General features: G+C 38.3%; 2 protein-coding genes across 2 annotated transcripts in view; one reads left to right on the top strand and one right to left on the bottom strand.

Annotated features, from left to right (window-relative positions):
• LOC144640643 (polycystin family receptor for egg jelly-like) overlaps positions 1-19621 on the top strand; it is a 37568-nt gene that overhangs the window by 14958 nt on the left and 2989 nt on the right. Inside the window, exons 17-27 of the mRNA XM_078499735.1 lie at positions 1504-1632; positions 3725-4430; positions 5948-6524; positions 7021-7239; positions 8660-8815; positions 8964-9158; positions 13046-13270; positions 13848-14564; positions 15412-15648; positions 16641-17948; positions 18794-18962. Of these exons, the coding sequence (XP_078355861.1) occupies positions 1504-1632; positions 3725-4430; positions 5948-6524; positions 7021-7239; positions 8660-8815; positions 8964-9158; positions 13046-13270; positions 13848-14564; positions 15412-15648; positions 16641-17948; positions 18794-18962 (4638 nt within the window). The remainder of the gene's footprint in view (positions 1-1503; positions 1633-3724; positions 4431-5947; positions 6525-7020; positions 7240-8659; positions 8816-8963; positions 9159-13045; positions 13271-13847; positions 14565-15411; positions 15649-16640; positions 17949-18793; positions 18963-19621) is intronic.
• On the bottom strand, positions 11085-12355 carry LOC144640653 (uncharacterized). The gene has a single exon (XM_078499743.1). It carries the CDS (start codon positions 12235-12237, stop codon positions 11215-11217), a length of 1023 nt encoding a protein of 340 aa, XP_078355869.1. The 5' UTR covers positions 12238-12355; the 3' UTR covers positions 11085-11214.

Below are 19621 nucleotides of genomic sequence, written 5' to 3'. Positions count from 1 at the left end.
AAGGAGATGGCCTAAACTGTTTTGGTAAGACTGCATTCGTTGTTTGTTGATATCTAATGAGTAGTTCTTTCTTCATGATCAATGGTACACTGTCTTTTTCGTTGATGTGGACGAATGTGAAAATGAAGCACATGACTGTGACTTGAATGCTCAGTGTAACAACACGTTTGGCTCATAAAATTGTACTTGACTTAACGCATATGTAGGAGAGGGCTTGAACTTTTCTGGTAATGCTGTATTCGTTTTTTATTAGCTTTGTTTGATGCTTCACCTGTTCACAACAAAGGGTGAACCAGGCGTTACGACATTAACATAGTAATATTTTTTGACTGTTTCTTGTTAAATGGCAGCTTGGTCTTTTTTCAGATCTGGACGAGTGTCAAAATGGAGAACATAACTGTGACGTTAACGCTCAGTGTAATAACATGTTTGGCTCATTTAATTGTACTTGTCTGTCAGGATATGAAGGAGATGGCATGAACTGTTCAGGTAAGGCTGCATCTATTTTTGCTTTGTTTGTTAATTTTTTTTATTTTTCGCTTTCGTTTTGTCTTGTTTTGTTCTAACTTTTGTGACGGTTGTACGTACCGTTCACAATAGAATGTGAACCAGACATTAAAAAGATATAAAAAGGAAAATAAAACGGAAATATAAAAAGGCAAAGATATAAAGGAAATGATGTAAATTGATCCGGTAAGGCAGAGTTTATTTTATACCTTGTTTCACGCTTGTCCTGCTCTTGAAGAGATTGAACCTGGAGACATTACGTTACCAACCAAATATGATGTGATGTCTGTCTGTTCGTTTTTATCAAATGTGCTGGTATTTAACAGCGATTCGTGACGTGATCGATCATTGTAATAACACAATATTAAAAAATGATAGATTTTTAAATGATTCATTGCACGCCTTAGCTAGGCGGTCAGAGAGCCAATAATTAAAATTGCTTAGTCAGAGTCCTGTTCCTTTCATCCTTTCCGCTTTCCGCATATTTCTGTAAAAATCTTTTTCAGTCGTTTACAAGTAATATTGTAACCGCCCATACAGATCTCCCGCTCATATTTTATCTACTACATAGAGTTAATTGAAATTTAATGTCTCTTTTTTATGTAGTCGGCAAATTTACTTGCGTGTACTGTAAGAAAATACTGATCAAAAGAGAAGGAAGAGGAGAAAAGGTCATCTGTTTGTGTTAAATTCCATAACAGCTAATTAAATTGTGTTGCATTCAAGGCGTACTAAGAAAACTAAATGTTTGAAGCCGTATGTGGAGTTATCTAAAAAAATCGACGTAGCCTGCATAGAGGCAGGATTTCGCTCGCAAGTGCTTTGTTTAAAGGCAAACGAACCTCGAACGCGAGCGGCAAAGCCGCGAGAACAGTGCGGAATAGTGAGAATATTGGGATCCCCTGTTAAAATGTAACTAGACTTTTTTAAACTTGTTAAAATTAAACTAAAATAGAAGTATTGATAGAATAAACTTGAATGAAACTCAATCAACAGACATCGATGAATGTGCAACCACAACCCACAACTGTCATGGAGTGGCTAACTGTTACAACAATGAAGGTTCCTTCACCTGCAAGTGTCAGGAAGATTATACTGGTGATGGGCTGTATTGTGAGCCCATGGGTGAGTGATTTCTTTTCCATTTAGATACAACAATATTTACTGACAGAATCAACCTTTGAATCATTCGACAAGTTGATCAATCATTCAATTGCTTAATATCTCAATCGTTTAATCGACCAATCACAGTGACCAATCACAGTGAGTCACAGTGAGTCACTCACTTAATAGAGACAAAACATTAAATAAGAGAGCAGTTTAAGTTTAACAGACCATATCCTACGTACGAGTAGTTCATTTCCTATTTCAACATTACCATTAGCTCAGTTGGTTAGAGCGCCCAACCGGTATCTGGGAGGCCATGGGTTCGATTCCCGTCGGGGACCTCAGAATTTTTCTTTGTCCCATGCTCGTGTCATGTTGAATACTTCATCTTCATTATTTATTACCGAGCTTAAAATTTACCATCTTTATTATTTACTACAAACTTGATGAATTCGACATTGCTGATCCTAGCAGTATGTAGGACGCGTATCACTTATCAACCTAGTAAATGGCCCAGCTCACAACGAGTCTCTCGTAGCTCAGTTGGTTAGAGCGCCCAACCGGTATCTGGGAGGCCATGGGCTCGATTCCCGTCGGGGACTCAAAATTTTTCTTTGTCCCATGCTCGTGTCATGTTGAATACTTCATCTTCATTATTACCTTTACAAGTTTACCGAGTAGCATGTCGAAGCATGAGAAATTATTTCTTGATGAAAATAGCATAAGACGTTATTCGTATTTCGTTCCATTCCAGACGCATTATTTACTACTAGTTGTATCTATCGGTAAGTGCCAACGAGCGAAATACTCATGTTTCTTCATAAGAACAGATATTGAATGGTTTTTGATAGAACTATATTTGAAATGACCAAAATATGGTAAATTGTATTTTAGGTAATATGCGACAAAAGTGCTATTTCTCTGGTGTTCATAAATGACACAGGCTTGATAGCCTGCGTAGCAGGCGCCGTAGTTTCCAGCGCGCGTATTCTCGCGATCGCGCACTCTTTTAAACACACCTAAAAAACGTACACAGATGTCTGCTACGCAGGCTACGGGTTTGACAGATTGATAACTCTTGAAAAATCTTTAAATTCTTTTCAACGTTAAAATGTCACAAAATGTAGGCAATAATTAACTATTAAATGAGGTTTAATCACTGTTTGTTGAATACAACACGCGATGGTTAAAATGTTTCCGTCCACAATAGGGATAGTTGCATTTCAAGAACTTCTTATAAATCAAATCCCAAAATCAAAACTGCTAAGATGCTTTTTTAAAAATAATTTTCAGTAATCAGAGACAGTAATGCACGGGTCAGATTTCAGTCTCGCATGCGAAGTGTCATGTTCAGTTACGCACAGCAAAACTTGAACGGTCAAGGATTATTTGGAGACTAAATTTTTATTCAAGTTAACATTACATTTGCCGTTAGAAGCAAAAATCTTTTGACTTTCTTGTGTGTATGACATGCAGTAATATTAGTGAGCGTCGCTTTGTATTGATGTTATTCCTACGCGGAGCGAAAATGCGTGCCAAATAAAATATAAACGGTATTTGATTTGGAATAAATCATCGGTCAAACAATTACTATAAACACAATCAACACTAAAAGGAAGCATTTACCCGACTTCAGCATTTTCATAAGTCAAGAAAACTCTATTTGAAGTCAACAGTCCGCTTTTGATTTTCATGTCTCTCTTCGATCGTAAATCAAAGGACTCCAAAGTCGAAAGATTATTTCATCGCTTTGAAGACCTTGATGTTCATTTTTTCGGCGGTCGAATATTCTGTAGGATATTCTCTTTCGATTTATAATTCCCTAAAGGTGTATTTATCGGTAAAGGGATGAATGACCACATTGAAAATTTTAACAGCCAGCCGCGTGGACGCCATTTTGGTCATTTGCTCTCTAGCAAGGAGTGAGAGACTGGGAACCAGTTGGGAAGAACAATACAACCCAAATATGGGGTTTACTTACACCCAAATATGGTCAAAAAAAGTCCCTTACGCAGAACTTAAGATTTTCTCTGCCTATACACTCATACGCACACGGCTCTATGATTCTGCCGCCTTATATTCCTGAACGTGTCTATTTAATTATTCACAGGAGACTTCCCAGTGACAATTGGAAATATTTCTAAGGACAGATATCATGCCACTCCTGTTGAGCGGTCTGCCAAACGTCTCCACAAAGCGAACATTGAAGGTTTACCCGAAGGTGTTATCGTTTTGGAAAGTGTCTTGGAATGGCGTCTGGTAAGCGAAATAGAACTGTTGTCCTCAGCAGAGGGAGCCTTGGTAAGTGAAGGAACAGAAGAGTGGACTATAAACAGGAGATCCATACCTGTCGGTGTCTATCAAGTCAAATTTATGGCTTTATTAACAATCTACGATTCTGCGTTTCTACGTTATCTTCGTGCCTTTGACTATGGTTTCATCGAAATCACCGCAGCTCCTATAAGAGTCATTATCGACGGCGGAAGAAAAGTCCGTTGGGGATCAAATGAAAATGTAACAGTGAATGGTTCGCTAAGTTATGACAAAAATATTGGCCCAGGAGACACCACTGGGCTCAATTTTACATGGTCTTGCCGTGATTCAGAGGCAAACGCTTCTATGACAATGGAGTCTGTTAAATGCATTCATTCCCTTGTCGAGGAAAATGTAACCTCCTCTGTTAATATCAGAACTAGCCAACTAGAAGCTGGAAAGACTTATGTTCTAAGATTGACTGTGACGAAAGATGAGAGAAGCTCCTTCGCTGAGATGTCTTTCGAGCTAGTAGACGGAAAGATACCTCATGTTTTTCTCAGGTACATGAAAATAGAGAAAATGACAATATTACGTTTTATAATAAACATAGGCACGCTAAGCGTGCAGGAGTGATTTTTTGAATTTATGGGTTGGCTTGGGGTGAGACTGGGTGATTGTCCTGTTGGGATTGTTTATGTCATGGGTTGTGCTATTTGTGTATTTCGGCCCTCGGAATCACTTTTTTGCACAAAATTTGCTGCAAACAAAATAATGTTTACGTGCACTTTATTACGTCAGAACTGTTTTATTCAAGATGTAAATTTCACGTCGTTATTTAACTGAAAAACAGAAACTAATTTAATTTTCAAAATGTTACGAAATGGCACGTTCTTATTCTGTTTAAAGGGCTTATTTTGTTGCTAGCTTTAACGTAACGTGATACTTTTGTTTGTTACAGTATACTTTTGGCTTTTTGCCAAACACTGTAACATGATCTTATTGTTCTTCTTACTTTTTTAACATGTTTCTTTTGTTTTTGTTGAAATTAAACGTAGCACGATACTTTTGTTTTTCTCGAAAAAGCCTTGTCACAAATTTTAATATTCATTAAACGAAGTTAGAAACGAAGTAATAAAATAATTAAATCAAAAACCATCTTATCTGAAAAAAGGTCTTTAAAGCGCAGTACACCTGGAGTATTTGTTTCCTCGCAGAACTATTTCAAAAAAAGATTTTGTTTCTTTCAAAAGATCTCAAAACGTAAATTTTCATTCAACGAACAAGAACTATTTGAGTTATCAAATTGTCACGGAATGGCACGCTCTTATTCTGTTTTCGCTATCGATCGCAGTTGCTTTTTCATTAAATGTTTGAACGAAATGTGTTAAAAGTAGAAACACAAACGCCACTTCTGAATTGGTCAATTGAGCAAGACGCTTTAGAGACAAATTAAATTAATTTCAGTTGGCAGTTGGCGCCACGGAGTCCCCGGTAATATTTAGGAATCTAAAGGAGATTCCTTTCCATTTCTTCGACTCTTTGTAAATATACCCACAGTATTAATAACATAATGACAACATTATTCTTAAATTCTGCTTTCTGCAAATGCTTTATGTATTTTTTACTACGGACAGGGAAGCTAGCCTTTCCAAATTCAACGTTCGAATAAGACGAATAACAATTTTGTGTTAGGCCTTTTGCTGACGGCGTGTGTGTTGTAAGCAGGCGAGCGTTACAAAAAAAAATAATCCAGGATTAATTCACAATATACCAATTCTACCTCCTACAAATCCTAAATCGTCGAACGAAATCGCTCACTACAACTGTGCCAAATTACTTTCCCTTTAAAAACTACAATTTGATTGGTTCTGATAGTACCCTAAACCTGATTGGTGTGACAACCACACATACTTCACTGACTGACTACACGGTCCATCACGCCGGCTATGAGGTTATTTTTGAAAAAAAAAAAAAAAAAACAACTCAAAATCTAACATGCATGCACTTAATTATCTGGATACTTTGGATGTCTCTATAGGAGTAAACAAGTAGTAATTTGATAATTTCCCTCATTTAGATGCTTTGTAGATTGTGGACCAACCATTTCTCCTTCGAACAAATTCCGAGTGGCATCAAGATGTGTGAGCTCTGCATGCAGTGGAGCAGTTTACGAATGGCGCTTAAAAAAATGGAATGGCACAACCAAGTTATGGCAGAATTTGCCTATTTTACCTAATATGACTTCAACTGAAGTAAATGCAGCCAATATAGTCTTCAATAAAAACGCATTGCCATCTGATTCTAAATTCAGCTTAATGCTCTCTGCAAAACCTCAAACAGGAAAAATAAATTTTGCCATGCTTGACTTTTATACGGAAGGAGAACCGCACGGTGGATACTGCGAACAGTCGGACACTGAAGGTGTATCACTTGAAACGGAATTTAGTTTTGAATGCTTTGAATGGCAAGATGAAAATACACCAATAACTTATGAATTTCGCCTTGGAGATGAGCCAATATCTTATGGCATTTCTTCCAAGTCAGTACCAACAGTTTTACCAGCAGGATCCCAAGATGACGATTTCAAGTTACAAATTAACATTGTTATCAAGAACGCTGTCTCTGTGGCGGTTGTAGAGACATTGCTTGTTAAGGTAATCAATTTCTTTGTATCATCATTTGCAGTTCTTACAAACCATCCTGCTTCATGGAAATGCTGGCGGTGCAATCATGTAGCTTGAAATACGTCGACACGATACAATAGACTCGGAACTAAAGCTGAAAACCCCAAAAGAATACAATAGAGTTGATCCCCCTTTTTTCTTCCCTCGCGCGAACTTACAGGAAGGAGCGCCAATCAAATATCTTTGGGAAAGGCAGCGCTTAGCTGGTACCAAAGAACGAACGTCTCGTTTTTATTCTCATTTTTGGTTTACAAAGAAAGTGTGTCAATATCTTATAAGCAAAAGCCAAATATGGAAAGCGAGACAGTCTTGGATGGGATTAGCGCTGGCATTCCGCAAAGGTGTGGACGTGGTCTTTTCTGTCAGTTTACGTTATGACAAGACATAGAAAAACAGGAAAAAACACGTCCATAGATTCACATCCACATTCATTTTAGCTTAAATCGTTTCATCTTATCTTCTTCAGGTCAAGCCAACCCCCAAGTTTGATCCTTGTATTTCATCGGCGGAAGTAATATTGAACGAGTTACAAACCCTTGTGCTTGGAAATGACAGTAAGCTGGACGTATTTCTAAGAAAAGGTGAAATAAACAAGGCTGCACAGCTGGCCATATCTGTCCTTAAGGCTGTCAACTATGAAAAATCGGACTGTGGACAAGCTCTGAATCAAGGTGTAAAAACATTGGTATGTGCACACGAAGCTAAGTGAAATCATTATTTATGAGATCCGTTGAAGGATATTTGGTCGCATACTCATTACAATGAAATAACCTTTATACGGAGAATAAAACAGAGCGCGCGTAGATATGGAATTTCTCTTCGAGTTTTCGCGAACGAGTGAGATATCGATTTGAATAGGGGAAGAGAAATTTCACATCTCTAAGCAATCATGTATTATTTTGTTTATTTTATAAACCTACTGTGTACGAGGTTTTTGACGATTTTCCGAAGATTTCCCAATGATGTCCAAATGCCATACGACTGTTTCCGAAAATTTTTCAATTTTTTTTCGAAAATGTCGGAAGATTGCCGAAGATTGCCGAAGATTGCCGAGAAAGATCCGAAGATGTTTCTACTTAATATCTATAAACTTTGGTACATTCACCATTAACCCCATGTAACTTCCAGAATATTTGATTGATTACAATGAACCTTATAGGATGTATAGTATGTCCAAACATCTTTCTTTTGGTATACGTCACGTGGGATGATGACGTTACATCACGTGACAATTACATCATGATATCAAAACAGCCGCCATCTTGGATCCGCCATCTTGGATTTCAAAATTTTTTCAAAATGCAAGAAAACCACCCAAAATTACTGCAATGTACATAAAACTGTGCTTAAAAACCGATAAAAGGTAAAAAATAATTGAAAAATTAATTAATAAATCAATTAAAAATTAAACTGTGCTTAAAAACCGTAAAAAGGTAAAAGATTAATTGCATTTAAGTTAATGTTCATTAATAGAAACACGAAAATTTCAAATTTGGGAAAACATGCCTATCAAAATGCCGTTGCCATGGTGATGTCAAGTTCCAGACACAACATCCTGTACTACCAAATTATTCTCAGATAAATTTTAGATAAACTCAGAAAGTTTGGCAGGGTTTGGTTGAATCTTAAAAAAAGTTATAAACGTCCAAAGTCAGCGCGGGCCTCAAAAGCACCCCCCTCCCCCCCCCCCGCTCTCTCTCTCTCTCTCTCTCTCTCTGAATAGGGTTAAAACATGGCAAACTTGTCAGCACATGATTGGTGATATCAAACACACGTTAAAAATGATCGTTATTTTACACACGTTGAGATCCTGTTTTTTTCGGTGGTTAAAATTCCAATAAACAACCGCAATTTATAAAATAAAACCTGATTTCAACTAAACCAGCGTATTTGCATTAGGTCGCACAACTTGTAAATAAACACTTAATTACCAGGTGCGTTTGCGTGCATAGCTTCCAACCAAAAAAAATCTTAAGAAGAAGAAAGAACAACAGCAGCACATATTTCTGCTTTCCTTGTCGCTGATGTTCCTGTATTGTTGTGTTATCCAAACTATTGTCCATACAGCTAAATTTTGTAATGTTTTTTTTTTTATCTCGGCTCAGATTTCAAAAAAGTTAATAGCAGAGTTTGCAGACACAGCGCCCGAGAGTATTCAGATGTCGCGCGTGATTATGACGGTGTTTAACTTGGCCATTGAAGATCAACAAGGTCAATCCTGTGAGGGTAGTCAAAACACTAAGCTCAACAAGCTTTTTCAGGTAAGGGCGTACTTTATACCCGATCTAGCTCTCCTTGGTCACTTGTTGCTTAAATGGCACGCCGTCCAACAGGAGTGCTACTTCGTTTGCTTGTTTTTCAGTTATTGGCCCCGGTCGATTAATATCTTTCTCATAACTTATTTACTAGGAGTTAGCAATGAAACTTATTGATGACGCAACGGACAAACTGGTATCTGCTCTTGAGGACATAGAGGAGCCTTCTTCTGCCGAGTTAGAGGAAACAGCTGCTAGTATTACAAGATGCATCAAAAATGTTCTTTGGTCTGCTTCATGCACGATCCAAGACAATGGAACACTAGAAGAGATAGGGGCATCTTCAACGGTAAATACAAACTTGGCCAAATCCTTTTTTTTATAAAAAAAACTCTGTAAGGAAAAAATAATAATATTCTGAATGTCTTGTATGGATATAATAAGTAAATGTGTGGTGAACACCTTTTTCTTAGTGCGGGTGGAGCGCCATTAACTACGCAAATGAAGTAGTTAAGGTGGCTCGTAGTGGTGTATATATTCCCATATTTGGTATTCTATTACGGCTACGCAAAAAATGTTGAGGTTAAACATTTACTACAACTTTGTAAAGGTTTTACCAATTTTAAGTCAAATTTTAGTTATCGTAACGTCAGAAGTCATTGCCATAGTAACGTCCAAAGTGGTCAAAGAAACCTTATATGTGACTTTTTGAGGCTAAAATCTTAAAACCTAGACGGTGAACTTTTTTTCATTTATTTTTGTCTAACGGACAAAACGGACAATCTAGCGTTTTTTTTTTTGGAAAATAATGTAGTTTGGGTTCAGAGCAGCCTTAAATTTATGATAAAATAACGTAGCTCCGAATCTTGCCTACAGATTTTTCTAAAAATTGGCAAAATGTTCCTTTTGTCGGTTAGATGAAAATATATCAAAAACAACTAGCCAATTGGGGACACTAACATAAATACAAATATAAAATACTAATGTAGGTATATGTTTTATATTAGTTGCAATACTATAATGTTGAGCAAGCATTGCAGCTGCATCTTCTGTCCAATACATCTGTAAAGTTAATGGCCCGAACTTTTTTTTCTTTTTATTCACGAAGATTTGTTTTGTTGCGAAGGTCTTTGTCCATTTTTCCCAGAGATATGGACCTAAATATCTTACAGTGTTAAATCTAGGTATAGGGAAATCGCTACTGTGCAAATCATAATTCCTAAATTGCTTGTAAAAACAAATGTGTCACAAATGTGTTTACGTGCCAGTAAATTTTTAACCTTGTACATTAATATCAGTATGTCTTGTAGGCGTCTTTTTACTAAACTAGACAGCTTTGCCATAATTTATCATAAGCTGCAGTCTTGCTATTGCATACTGCACGCAGTGCCCACTCTTGCACCCTTTCTAGTTTTCTAGTATCAGATGCTTGACAGAAATGCCACACTGTATGACAATACGTGAGATTAGTTAGAATTGCCGCTTTGTATAGTTGGAGCTTGGCTTCTGTAGGGATCATGTTTCTAAGGCGTACTAAGACACCAACTTTCGTGCTTGCCTCTATACATATATCACTTACATGTTTACTGAATTTACGCTTATCATCCAATGTAACCCCGAGCAATTTGAGGTCTGGGGTAGACTTGATGGTATATCCATCAATGTTTACATTTATGAAATTGTCGTTGTTGTTCCCTCTATTTATCAATTTGTATTTTTTTTGTCATAGTTTCCCTTCAGGAAATTGTTTCCATACATCTAGATATTGTTTGTCCCTCGTCATTAAGTGATCGTTCGACATACTCTACTGAATTTCCCGCTACGTATAGCTGATGAACATTCGCGTACATCGATAGACTTGCATTGTTCACTATGTAAGTCATATCATATTGGAAGATGTTCCATAGTAGCGGACCAAATGATGATCCTGGGGGCAACCTCTAACAGCCTTCTTCCAACCATTCACAACTGAATCTAATTTCACTCTGTTCTTAACGTTATTAGTATAACAGCGATAGAACACCAAAAAACACCAAAGACGGGTATATCTTATTCTGCCTTGGCTATTACGAGCCACCTTAAATAGAGGTTTGGAAATAAGAGAAGGGCTAATGATCCGCTCGATTCAGTTAATTATTATTATTATTATTAAATTTACTACAAATTAAGCCAACGCTTAAGTACTTACTCATTAACCTGTTACTGCCGCGTCATAACATTTACTTTCATCACCTTAATGGAATTCATTTTATTATTTTAATGTGGCATATACACAAACAGGTAAACACAAACGATATTATTTCCCGACGTTTCGGCGACATCATGACGCCATTATCAAGGGTAAATTGAGAATAAATAATTAAATGCGAGGTTCAAAGAGATAAACATTTGCATAATGGTGGTGGCTATACAAATACTTTAGCACGGATTGAATCCGTTTGCACGTTCAGACTCGGTGTTAATTGCTTGATGTAAAGCATCTCGTTGACAAGACAGTCAAATTTGTTCTTGCATTTCTTTAGTACTTTGAAAAAACTGAGGAGGTCCTCAGGGACAGCACCCGCGTGGTCGTTGTCATAGTGCTTGCGTACAGAAGATGACGTGCTTTTGTGGCCATCCACGCGGGCATGCAAATGCCCGCGCGTGTAGCCAACGTAGCTCCCTGTATCACACAGGTTACACTTAAACTGGTACACTACGCACTGCTGGTTAACAAGCTGTGGTTTGGTCTCACATTCTTGAAGGTCCTGGCCAATTTTCCGACTGACAAATACGGGCTGGACTGTTGTTTGGAGTTTAATGCTAAGGTCTTTCAACTGCGTCTTTACAATGTTTGCAGAAACTTGGTCCTTAAAGGGTATGACTACTCGGGTCACGTCATCTCCCGCCATTTTTTCCGAAGCCTGCAATGGCTGCTGGCCTGCAACTCTCGAGTCCACAAAGGTATTGATGGTGGAGTTGATAAGATGATGGGGGTAATCCAGACGTGAGAACAAGGATTTCAAACGTTCACACTCCTCGGAAAAGTATGGCCACGAGGAGGACAACCGGTACGCGCGATCGAGCATAGTTGTTAGTAAGCTCCGTTTGTAACGGTTGTCAACGTGACTCTGGTAGTGGACAAGTAAACCAGTATTAGTAGGCTTCACGTAAACTTTGGTCTCAATTCTAGGTGCACGGTTTAGGAGCTGGGTGCCGAGAAAGGGGAGCATTCCATCCTTTTCGATTTCCATTGTGAAGCTGACAGAGGGATGGGCGTGGTTCAGGGTGTTTAGGAAGTCCGTAGCTGTAGTAATATTGGGCATTACAGTGAGAGTGTCGTCAACATACCTGCGGTAATAGTCAGGCAGTTTGCCTTCTAGCTCTAGTTTCTCTTCTAGCGATGACATAAACACGTTAGCTAGCAAAGGCCCGAGGGGGGACCCCATGGCCACTCCGTCGATTTGTTCGTACAGGGCACCATTGAACTGGAACAACTGACCCTTGGTGGACACGTTCAGCAGATCAACAAGGTCTTCTTTAGAGATGTTCAGGTCGTATGTAGAGTTAAACCATTTGTCCCTGAAGGCTTTCTCGGCCAAGATCGCAATTGTTTCGTCTAACGGTACGTTGGTAAATAAGGATGACACGTCGTACGATACCAAAAAATTGCCTTTGCTGATTGTAAGCTCACGCACTTCATTGACGAAATCGAAGATGTCAGTAACTGTATGTCGATTCAAAGACAGCGGTTTGAGCTTGTTATCAAGCCACTTGGCCAGTGCGTAGTTATAGGTGCTCGTTGCTGACAAAATGGGGCGTACGGCTAACTTCTTCTTATGGGTTTTTGGGAGCCCATATAGGTGCGCAAGTCTTGAGCCCGAAGGACTTACGGAGTCCGCAATGTCCTTTGGCAGGATTCTGCGAACAGTAGATTGTAGGATCTTTTCTTTATTCAACAGCGGGTGGTAGTGCTTGGGCGGTCTGCCTTTGGACTTTGGTCTTTCTAGTGGAACAGTACGGAACTTGAACGTGCAAACGGATTCAATCCGTGCTAAAGTATTTGTATAGCCACCACCATTATGCAAATGTTTATCTCTTTGAACCTCGCATTTAATTATTTATTCTCAATTTACCCTTGATAATGGCGTCATGATGTCGCCGAAACGTCGGGAAATAATATCGTTTGTGTTTACCTGTTTGTGTATAACCAAATCACTGTTAATACGAATGTGGCATATATTCCGTTAATTGCAGGAGGTATCGAAAAAGGCTTTGCAAAAACTGAACACTATGACTGGAGCATTTTTCTCCCGCTTGGTCGCGTCCGAAGCTCTTGTCATTAATATACCAAACTTGGAATTAGTTCTAAAGAAAGTTGCCACTAATGATCTTAAGGGACTCGTTATTGAAGGAGCATCTGCAAAGTTCAAGCTGCCAGACAACTTTGTAACTTTTGAAGAAATAAACATTAACATTAAGGTAAGGGACATATTACAGAACTTGTTTTTTTATTTCACCTTTTATTTCACCACTGTGAATTAATACGATGAGTTCATTGACTTACGTTTAATAGTTAGCCTAAACCAAGCAGCCAATGCGGCTGCCTGTGACCCTTTGATTTTTTTTTTCATCCATTGCAACCCAATGTCATATCCATAATTTCTGTAAGAAATTGGAATGTATATGGATTTCTCTTGCGTTTAACTTTGTTTGAAGAAGCCTCACTCAAAAATGACTAGTAGTATTGCTACTTCACGGGATAGGAGAAGAGGATAAAAGAGGAACTTTTAATTGCCTTATTCAGGATTTCAACACCATGAATGACCCATCTTCCCTCCAAAAAAAATATTCGAACCGTGAACGATCTTGAGTCCAGCGAGATAACCACTAGGCCACTGCGTCTACCTCAGACCGCAGTTAGTGTTATTTAAATTTTGAGAGTCTAGTTCACAGATGTCATCGTATAAATGTTATTAATATTGTCACGATTATGAAACATCATCATTAAAACTCTTGAAAGTTATTACCTTCATGATTATTTTCTCTATTTTTGCAGATGATGGCTTTTGAGTTCAATCCTTTTACCTGGGACAAAACCAGTAAAATGGTCAAATCAAGTGTAATTGGTCTCGAACTTCAGAACAGCAATGCGGAAACGATTAGCGTATCACACCTCGATAGCGACATTGAGATGATCATCCCGATGCACGGGCTACCAATGAACACGAACAACATGGCGGAATACGGCTTCTTAAAGCCAAACATAATAACTACCCATAGTTATTACGCGGAACTAGCAGCAATTCCTGTTTCTCTTAAACTGGGCGCACAAGTTAAAGACATCGCAATTGAAATTTTTGTGAAATTTGGGTCAAGACCAACTATTCAAGAATTTGATTACAACTTTGTCGTTCAATTTAAGTCAACATGTGAAAGCCAAACAAACTTAGAGCGGAACGAGACATCCTGCCCTCTCGAAGAGACTTCCGTCACACTTGTGCCGTCTGAGCCAGGTCTTCTTTATGTCGGTCTCTTGTTCCTCGGAGCTAAAAATGCCAGTGAACATTCCAGAAAGAGACGATCGTGTTTTGGTCGCGGTCGTGAAAGACGGTCATGCGTTGGTGTGAAGGATCCTCCACCTAAAGGGGTTTATAAAAAAGTTGTTCTGCAATATGACCCAATAACAGATGTCAACTACACTTTAAGTATTACTCAATCAAGTTGTTTGTATTGGTCTGAAGATGACGAGAAGTGGTCCTCATATGGTTGCAAGGTAATTTATACGGACGATTTTAAGTTCTTCGATCGCATCATATTACCTTTATTTCACCTCGGTTTTACGAGGGTTGCTGTATAGCTAATTTTGTCGAGAAAGAAAAGACGAAAAAAAAATAAAGTTACATTATATAGCAATTAAACATGGATAAAGCCCAACTCTTTAACATCATTCTCTTCCTAGAAATGCAAAACGTGACACAGAAGTTTTAAAACCAAAAGGCGAACATGTTCGCAGGATACTGTAAATCTTTTTTTATATATTTTTTTTAACACATGCGTGTTGCATTTTTTCCGATGTCAATTTCATAGCATTCAAAGAAACTTTCCTCCAAATACATGCCCCATATAACGACTCGTTGACCACGGTGTAAACGCGGCTTCTGGAACCAGTGCATTCCATAACTAGTGGGCCGCAGAGATTTTATCACAGTAGAAAAGAATACTTGCATTCTAAGTCTGATCACCATTTCAAAATGATCATTATTTATGAAATGCTCTCCTTTAAGTCTCAATGTCAAGATACTTATTCCCATACAACTGAATAAGGTTGGAAACTATGCTTTACGACAATTTTTTAAGCTCTTTTTTGTTTAATTATTACCCTGAAATCCTATTTCATTTCTTGATATGATATGTCGAAGGGAAATAATGATATACTGTAGCTTGAGAATACTGACGGCGAGATTTGTTAGTTTATGACTGTTAAAAGTGACATTCCTTAAATGACACTCCGCTATTTGTTGAAGGCTTATGCAGTGGTGGACATCAATAAGTAACGAAAAAACCAAGAGTGAAGAATCTAATACGTTTAACATAACTTACAACGGATACTTCTATTGTAGGTTGACCCGAGTTCAAACGCCAGCCACCTTAAATGTCTTTGCAATCACTTGACGTTTTTTGGTGGAAACTTCATTCAAGCACCAAATGCCATTGACTTTGACAAAGTTCTTGTAGAGTTTACACGGATTGATGAGTCTGGCCATATTTCAGTTCTGGTGACAGTGGCAATTGTTTTTCTTCTTTATTTTATTGTGCTCGTCTTCGCAAGGAGGGCTGACAAAAGAGATGAAAACAAGGTAACTTTCGATGTGAAAAAGTTACACATTTTTCAACTTATCTTGTTTAGATCAAAGAAAAACGAAATGAACTATTTTGCACTCTCCAGCGTGCGTTCAAAATTACAAACTGGGGGCCCGTTATCCATAAGTCTCCGTGTAGCAATTATCCATAATGCGCCAGTTAGTTTCTAAGGAAGTGACTGTCTCGTAGACTTTCTTATTCTTAGGCCATTTTCAACACACTGTGGAGATAAACACGACTAGACAACGCATGTCGAAAAAACTTTGATTTTAAGAACTTGACGTTTCGTATGTTACAACATACATCTTCAGAAGTACCTTCATCTTCTTGCAAACGGTCACTTTTGAAGATGTATGTTGTGACATACGAAACGTTAAGTTCTTAAAATCAAAGTTTTTTTCCGACATGTGTTTGTCACCGCAGTGTTGTTTTTTTTTTTATTTCTAACTGACTGCATATTACTATCTCGCTTCTGTATATATCTACTTATTAAAAAACTAGCAATGGTATATTGTAATTCCTGCGTTTTGATTGGTTATCAGGCAATGGTATATGAGCTCATATACCATTGACCACAAATCTGGTAGCAGATATGCGTCAACAAAAACAGCTGGCGAGCGTTAATATCGCAATTCTTTGAGCGTTTTTAATAAAGCAATTATTCCATTCGCGCTTGTTGGATATGAGATTGTTGGATCGTTATAGCCAACTCTATCTATCATCTCATATCGCTTGCGGAATAATTGTTAAATACGAATGTGTTGATTTTTAGTGAAGCCCAAAAATATGTAAAGGGCGACTGAGTTTCTTTCCTCATCTCATCTCAAAATACACCGTCCAGGAATAAGAAAACCATGGTACCTCAGTATTTACCTAAGCAAATGGGCAATCCTAAATGTAGACAATCCTACTTCGCTAAAATTGTAATTATGTGCCTTTGGTATAATCCTGTTCCGCAGGATTAAGTGCTCTGTTGCTTTTATTATAGATTTGTCCTCCACGACATGTAACAATCGCTGAAGAAGGAACCTATTTTTATGACTTGGTTATTAGCACTGGTGTTTGGAAAAATTCGGGAACAACAGCCAACGTTACCATTAGTATAAATGGTAAAATAAAGGAGCACAACTTAATTTCACTGCGAGGCAAAGGCGAGTCCAGAGAAACATTTTCTCGAGGAGCAATCGATGGATTTGTCCTGATTACAGACGAATCGATTGGATCGTTAACAGAAATAGCTTTAGAACACGACAACTCAGGAAAGGATCCCTCGTGGTTCATCGAGACGGTAACGATAAGAGACAGACAAACGGATGAACAGTGGGTGTTCCCCATAAATCGGTGGCTTGCGTTGGACAAAGAAGACGGGGAAATAGAATTTACGGCGGAAAACCGAAGTCACATTTCCTTCTCAGAGAAGCTTCGTTTATATTTAGGAAGAAAACTTGTAGACAGTCACTTGTGGCTCTCTGTCATTGGTAAAGCATGCTGTAGTACTTTCACACGTGCACAGAGAGCCTCGTGCTGTCTTTCACTTCTATTCAGCGCCATGATTGCTAGTGCTATGTTCTATAACTTTGGTGGAGAGTCGGATGGAGCTATACAGGTTGGGCCATTCAAATTTTCTTCGAAACAGATTGTTGTCGGAGTGCAAAGTGGCATAATAGTCGCACCGGTAAACCTCCTGATAGTGTTCATGTTTAAGTACAGTAGACCAAGACAAAAAACGGGCCACAAACATAACGAATCTGATCAGGACCATTATCTCGTGGATAAGATAAGGGGCCAGGGTTGCATGTTGCCTCACTTCTGTGTATACGTCGGCTGGTTTCTCTGCTTCGTCACAACTCTAACGGGAGCATTTTTCACTTTACTTTACGGCTTTACGTGGGGTAAAGAAACGTCTGAGCAATGGCTTGCCTCCTTTCTGATTTCATTTAGCCAAGATATTCTCGTTCTTCAACCAACTAAGGCTATGCTGGCTGTCATTCTTATTGCATTGCTCTTAAGCAGAAACAGAGACGATCGTGAAGGATGCGACGGATACGGAGATGTTCCATATAAGATCGACATCGATCTTCTGAATGATGATCCAAAGCGTCGTTTTAAACGATATAAGTTGGAGGCTATGCGTGAGCGAACCAAAAAGGAGGCACAATTGACAGGCATGGTGAAGAAAGTTGTTCTCCATTTAGTATTTTTGTTTTTCCTTGCTGTCGTTTGTTATGGTAATAACAATGAAAATCGTTTTCTGATGACAACAGCGATAAGAAATCCAATAAAGAATTTCAATAAGGTAACTATACATACATTTTAAATATGTTATGGAAATTGCGGTTGTACGATTTTACGCAAGAGTAAGCGATATGGAATCATTGGAACGTTTGCGTTCAGGAAAGAAAATACTAAAGTACTTACTTAAAATTTATCCGCATTTCAAATATGGATGCTTTCATGTACTTAACGTCGATAATAATACTCTAATGTCGTACCACGTAATATCCATGAAGCACGCTTTATTATTAGATACTGCATCTTGTTATCTTGTACGATTGATGTGGCATGAATTCTGAAAACCATTTATAGAGTTAGTTGGGAGGTATAACGTGGTGGGGGTGCTTGGAATTGAAGGAGAAGATAAGGGGAGGGGGGGGGGGGGCAAAAAATTATGCCTAAAAGGCGGGAAAACTCATGTCTGGATATCTTTTGAGGTAATCCCCCATTTTACATTTTTACAATTTATTTCACGTTCATGCCTTAGGTAAATCATTAGATAAAAATGCAACTTTCCTGTTTACAGTGTGAAGTTTTTTCCTGCAAAAATATGCCATAAAAGATCGAAAAACAATGTTATTGACCTCCAACGGATTAGGCAAAAAATGTGTGAGTCTTTCCCTAATGATCGTTTAAACTTGGGCGAGCAACTGCATCGGCGCGACACAACTTAATGAGACTACCATAATTCTAATTGACGTTGTAGGCAACAAGTTATTTATCTGTTTTCTGATTGTTAAGTTAACTTGCTAAAAGCACGCATAGAAGAGATGGACTTTAAACTGCAAGCTAAGGGGTACGATGCTACTTTATTTTTTTTTGGTACACTAAACATTAGAAAGGTCTGCTTTGTGATTCTTCTTTCAGGTCACTGAGTCTCACAGACTATGGAAATGGTTAAAGCAAGAGTTTCTCCCAAGCATTTACAACCAAGCGTGGTACAATGGCCTTGAAGAGAAGAAAGATTTGTATATAGGGAACAAGAAGTCCATATTAATTGGCATGCCGTGGATGCGACAACTGAGAGTAAAAAATAGTAAGACGAGTATTTTATAAGTTATGTTAACTCCTCTATTCAATAATCACTTACAGCAACTACATTTTTTTTTCTTGAAAAAGTTTTTACCTCCATTTGGGACCTTGCTTTATAAATTTATTGCTAAGAATGAAGTTGTTAGTAGAAAACTTATTTTTCACTCAACCGATTACTTAAAAGAAAACTATCTGTATAGCGACAGAACTCGTTTGCAAACTTTGTCGAAAAAAAGAAAGAAAGAATATACAGTCGACTCCCGATAACTCGAACCCTCACTAACTCGAACCTCGCGCTAACTGGAACCAAAATCGATTTCCCCTGGATTTCCGTTATACATTTACTGTAATTTTACCCTCGGTAACTCGAACCCTCGATAACTCGAATCTCCCGCTAACTCGAACCAATTTTCGTTTCCCTTCAGGTCATTTTTCATATAATTTTACCCTCGATAACTCGAACCATGTCTGTCAATACCTGACAAGTCAAAACAAACAGTGTACTGTAGTTCAAAACGTTGGATTAATTTTGAAATAGAAACCTGCACGAGTCAGAGCCGTCCCCGAAAGACCCGAAACGCCCCTCAAAACACGAAATGTGCCACAGCTTGCCACGCCGTTGACGTGCTACAGACGTTCAGTTTGTTTGTGGAGAATAATACC

Source organism: Oculina patagonica, unplaced genomic scaffold (assembly GCF_052425735.1).
Source record: "Oculina patagonica isolate OP01 unplaced genomic scaffold, crgOcupat unplaced4, whole genome shotgun sequence".
Taxonomy (NCBI): domain Eukaryota; kingdom Metazoa; phylum Cnidaria; class Anthozoa; order Scleractinia; family Oculinidae; genus Oculina; species Oculina patagonica.
Note: the sequence above shows the minus strand (reverse complement) of the source record. Positions and strands in the feature narration are given on the sequence as shown.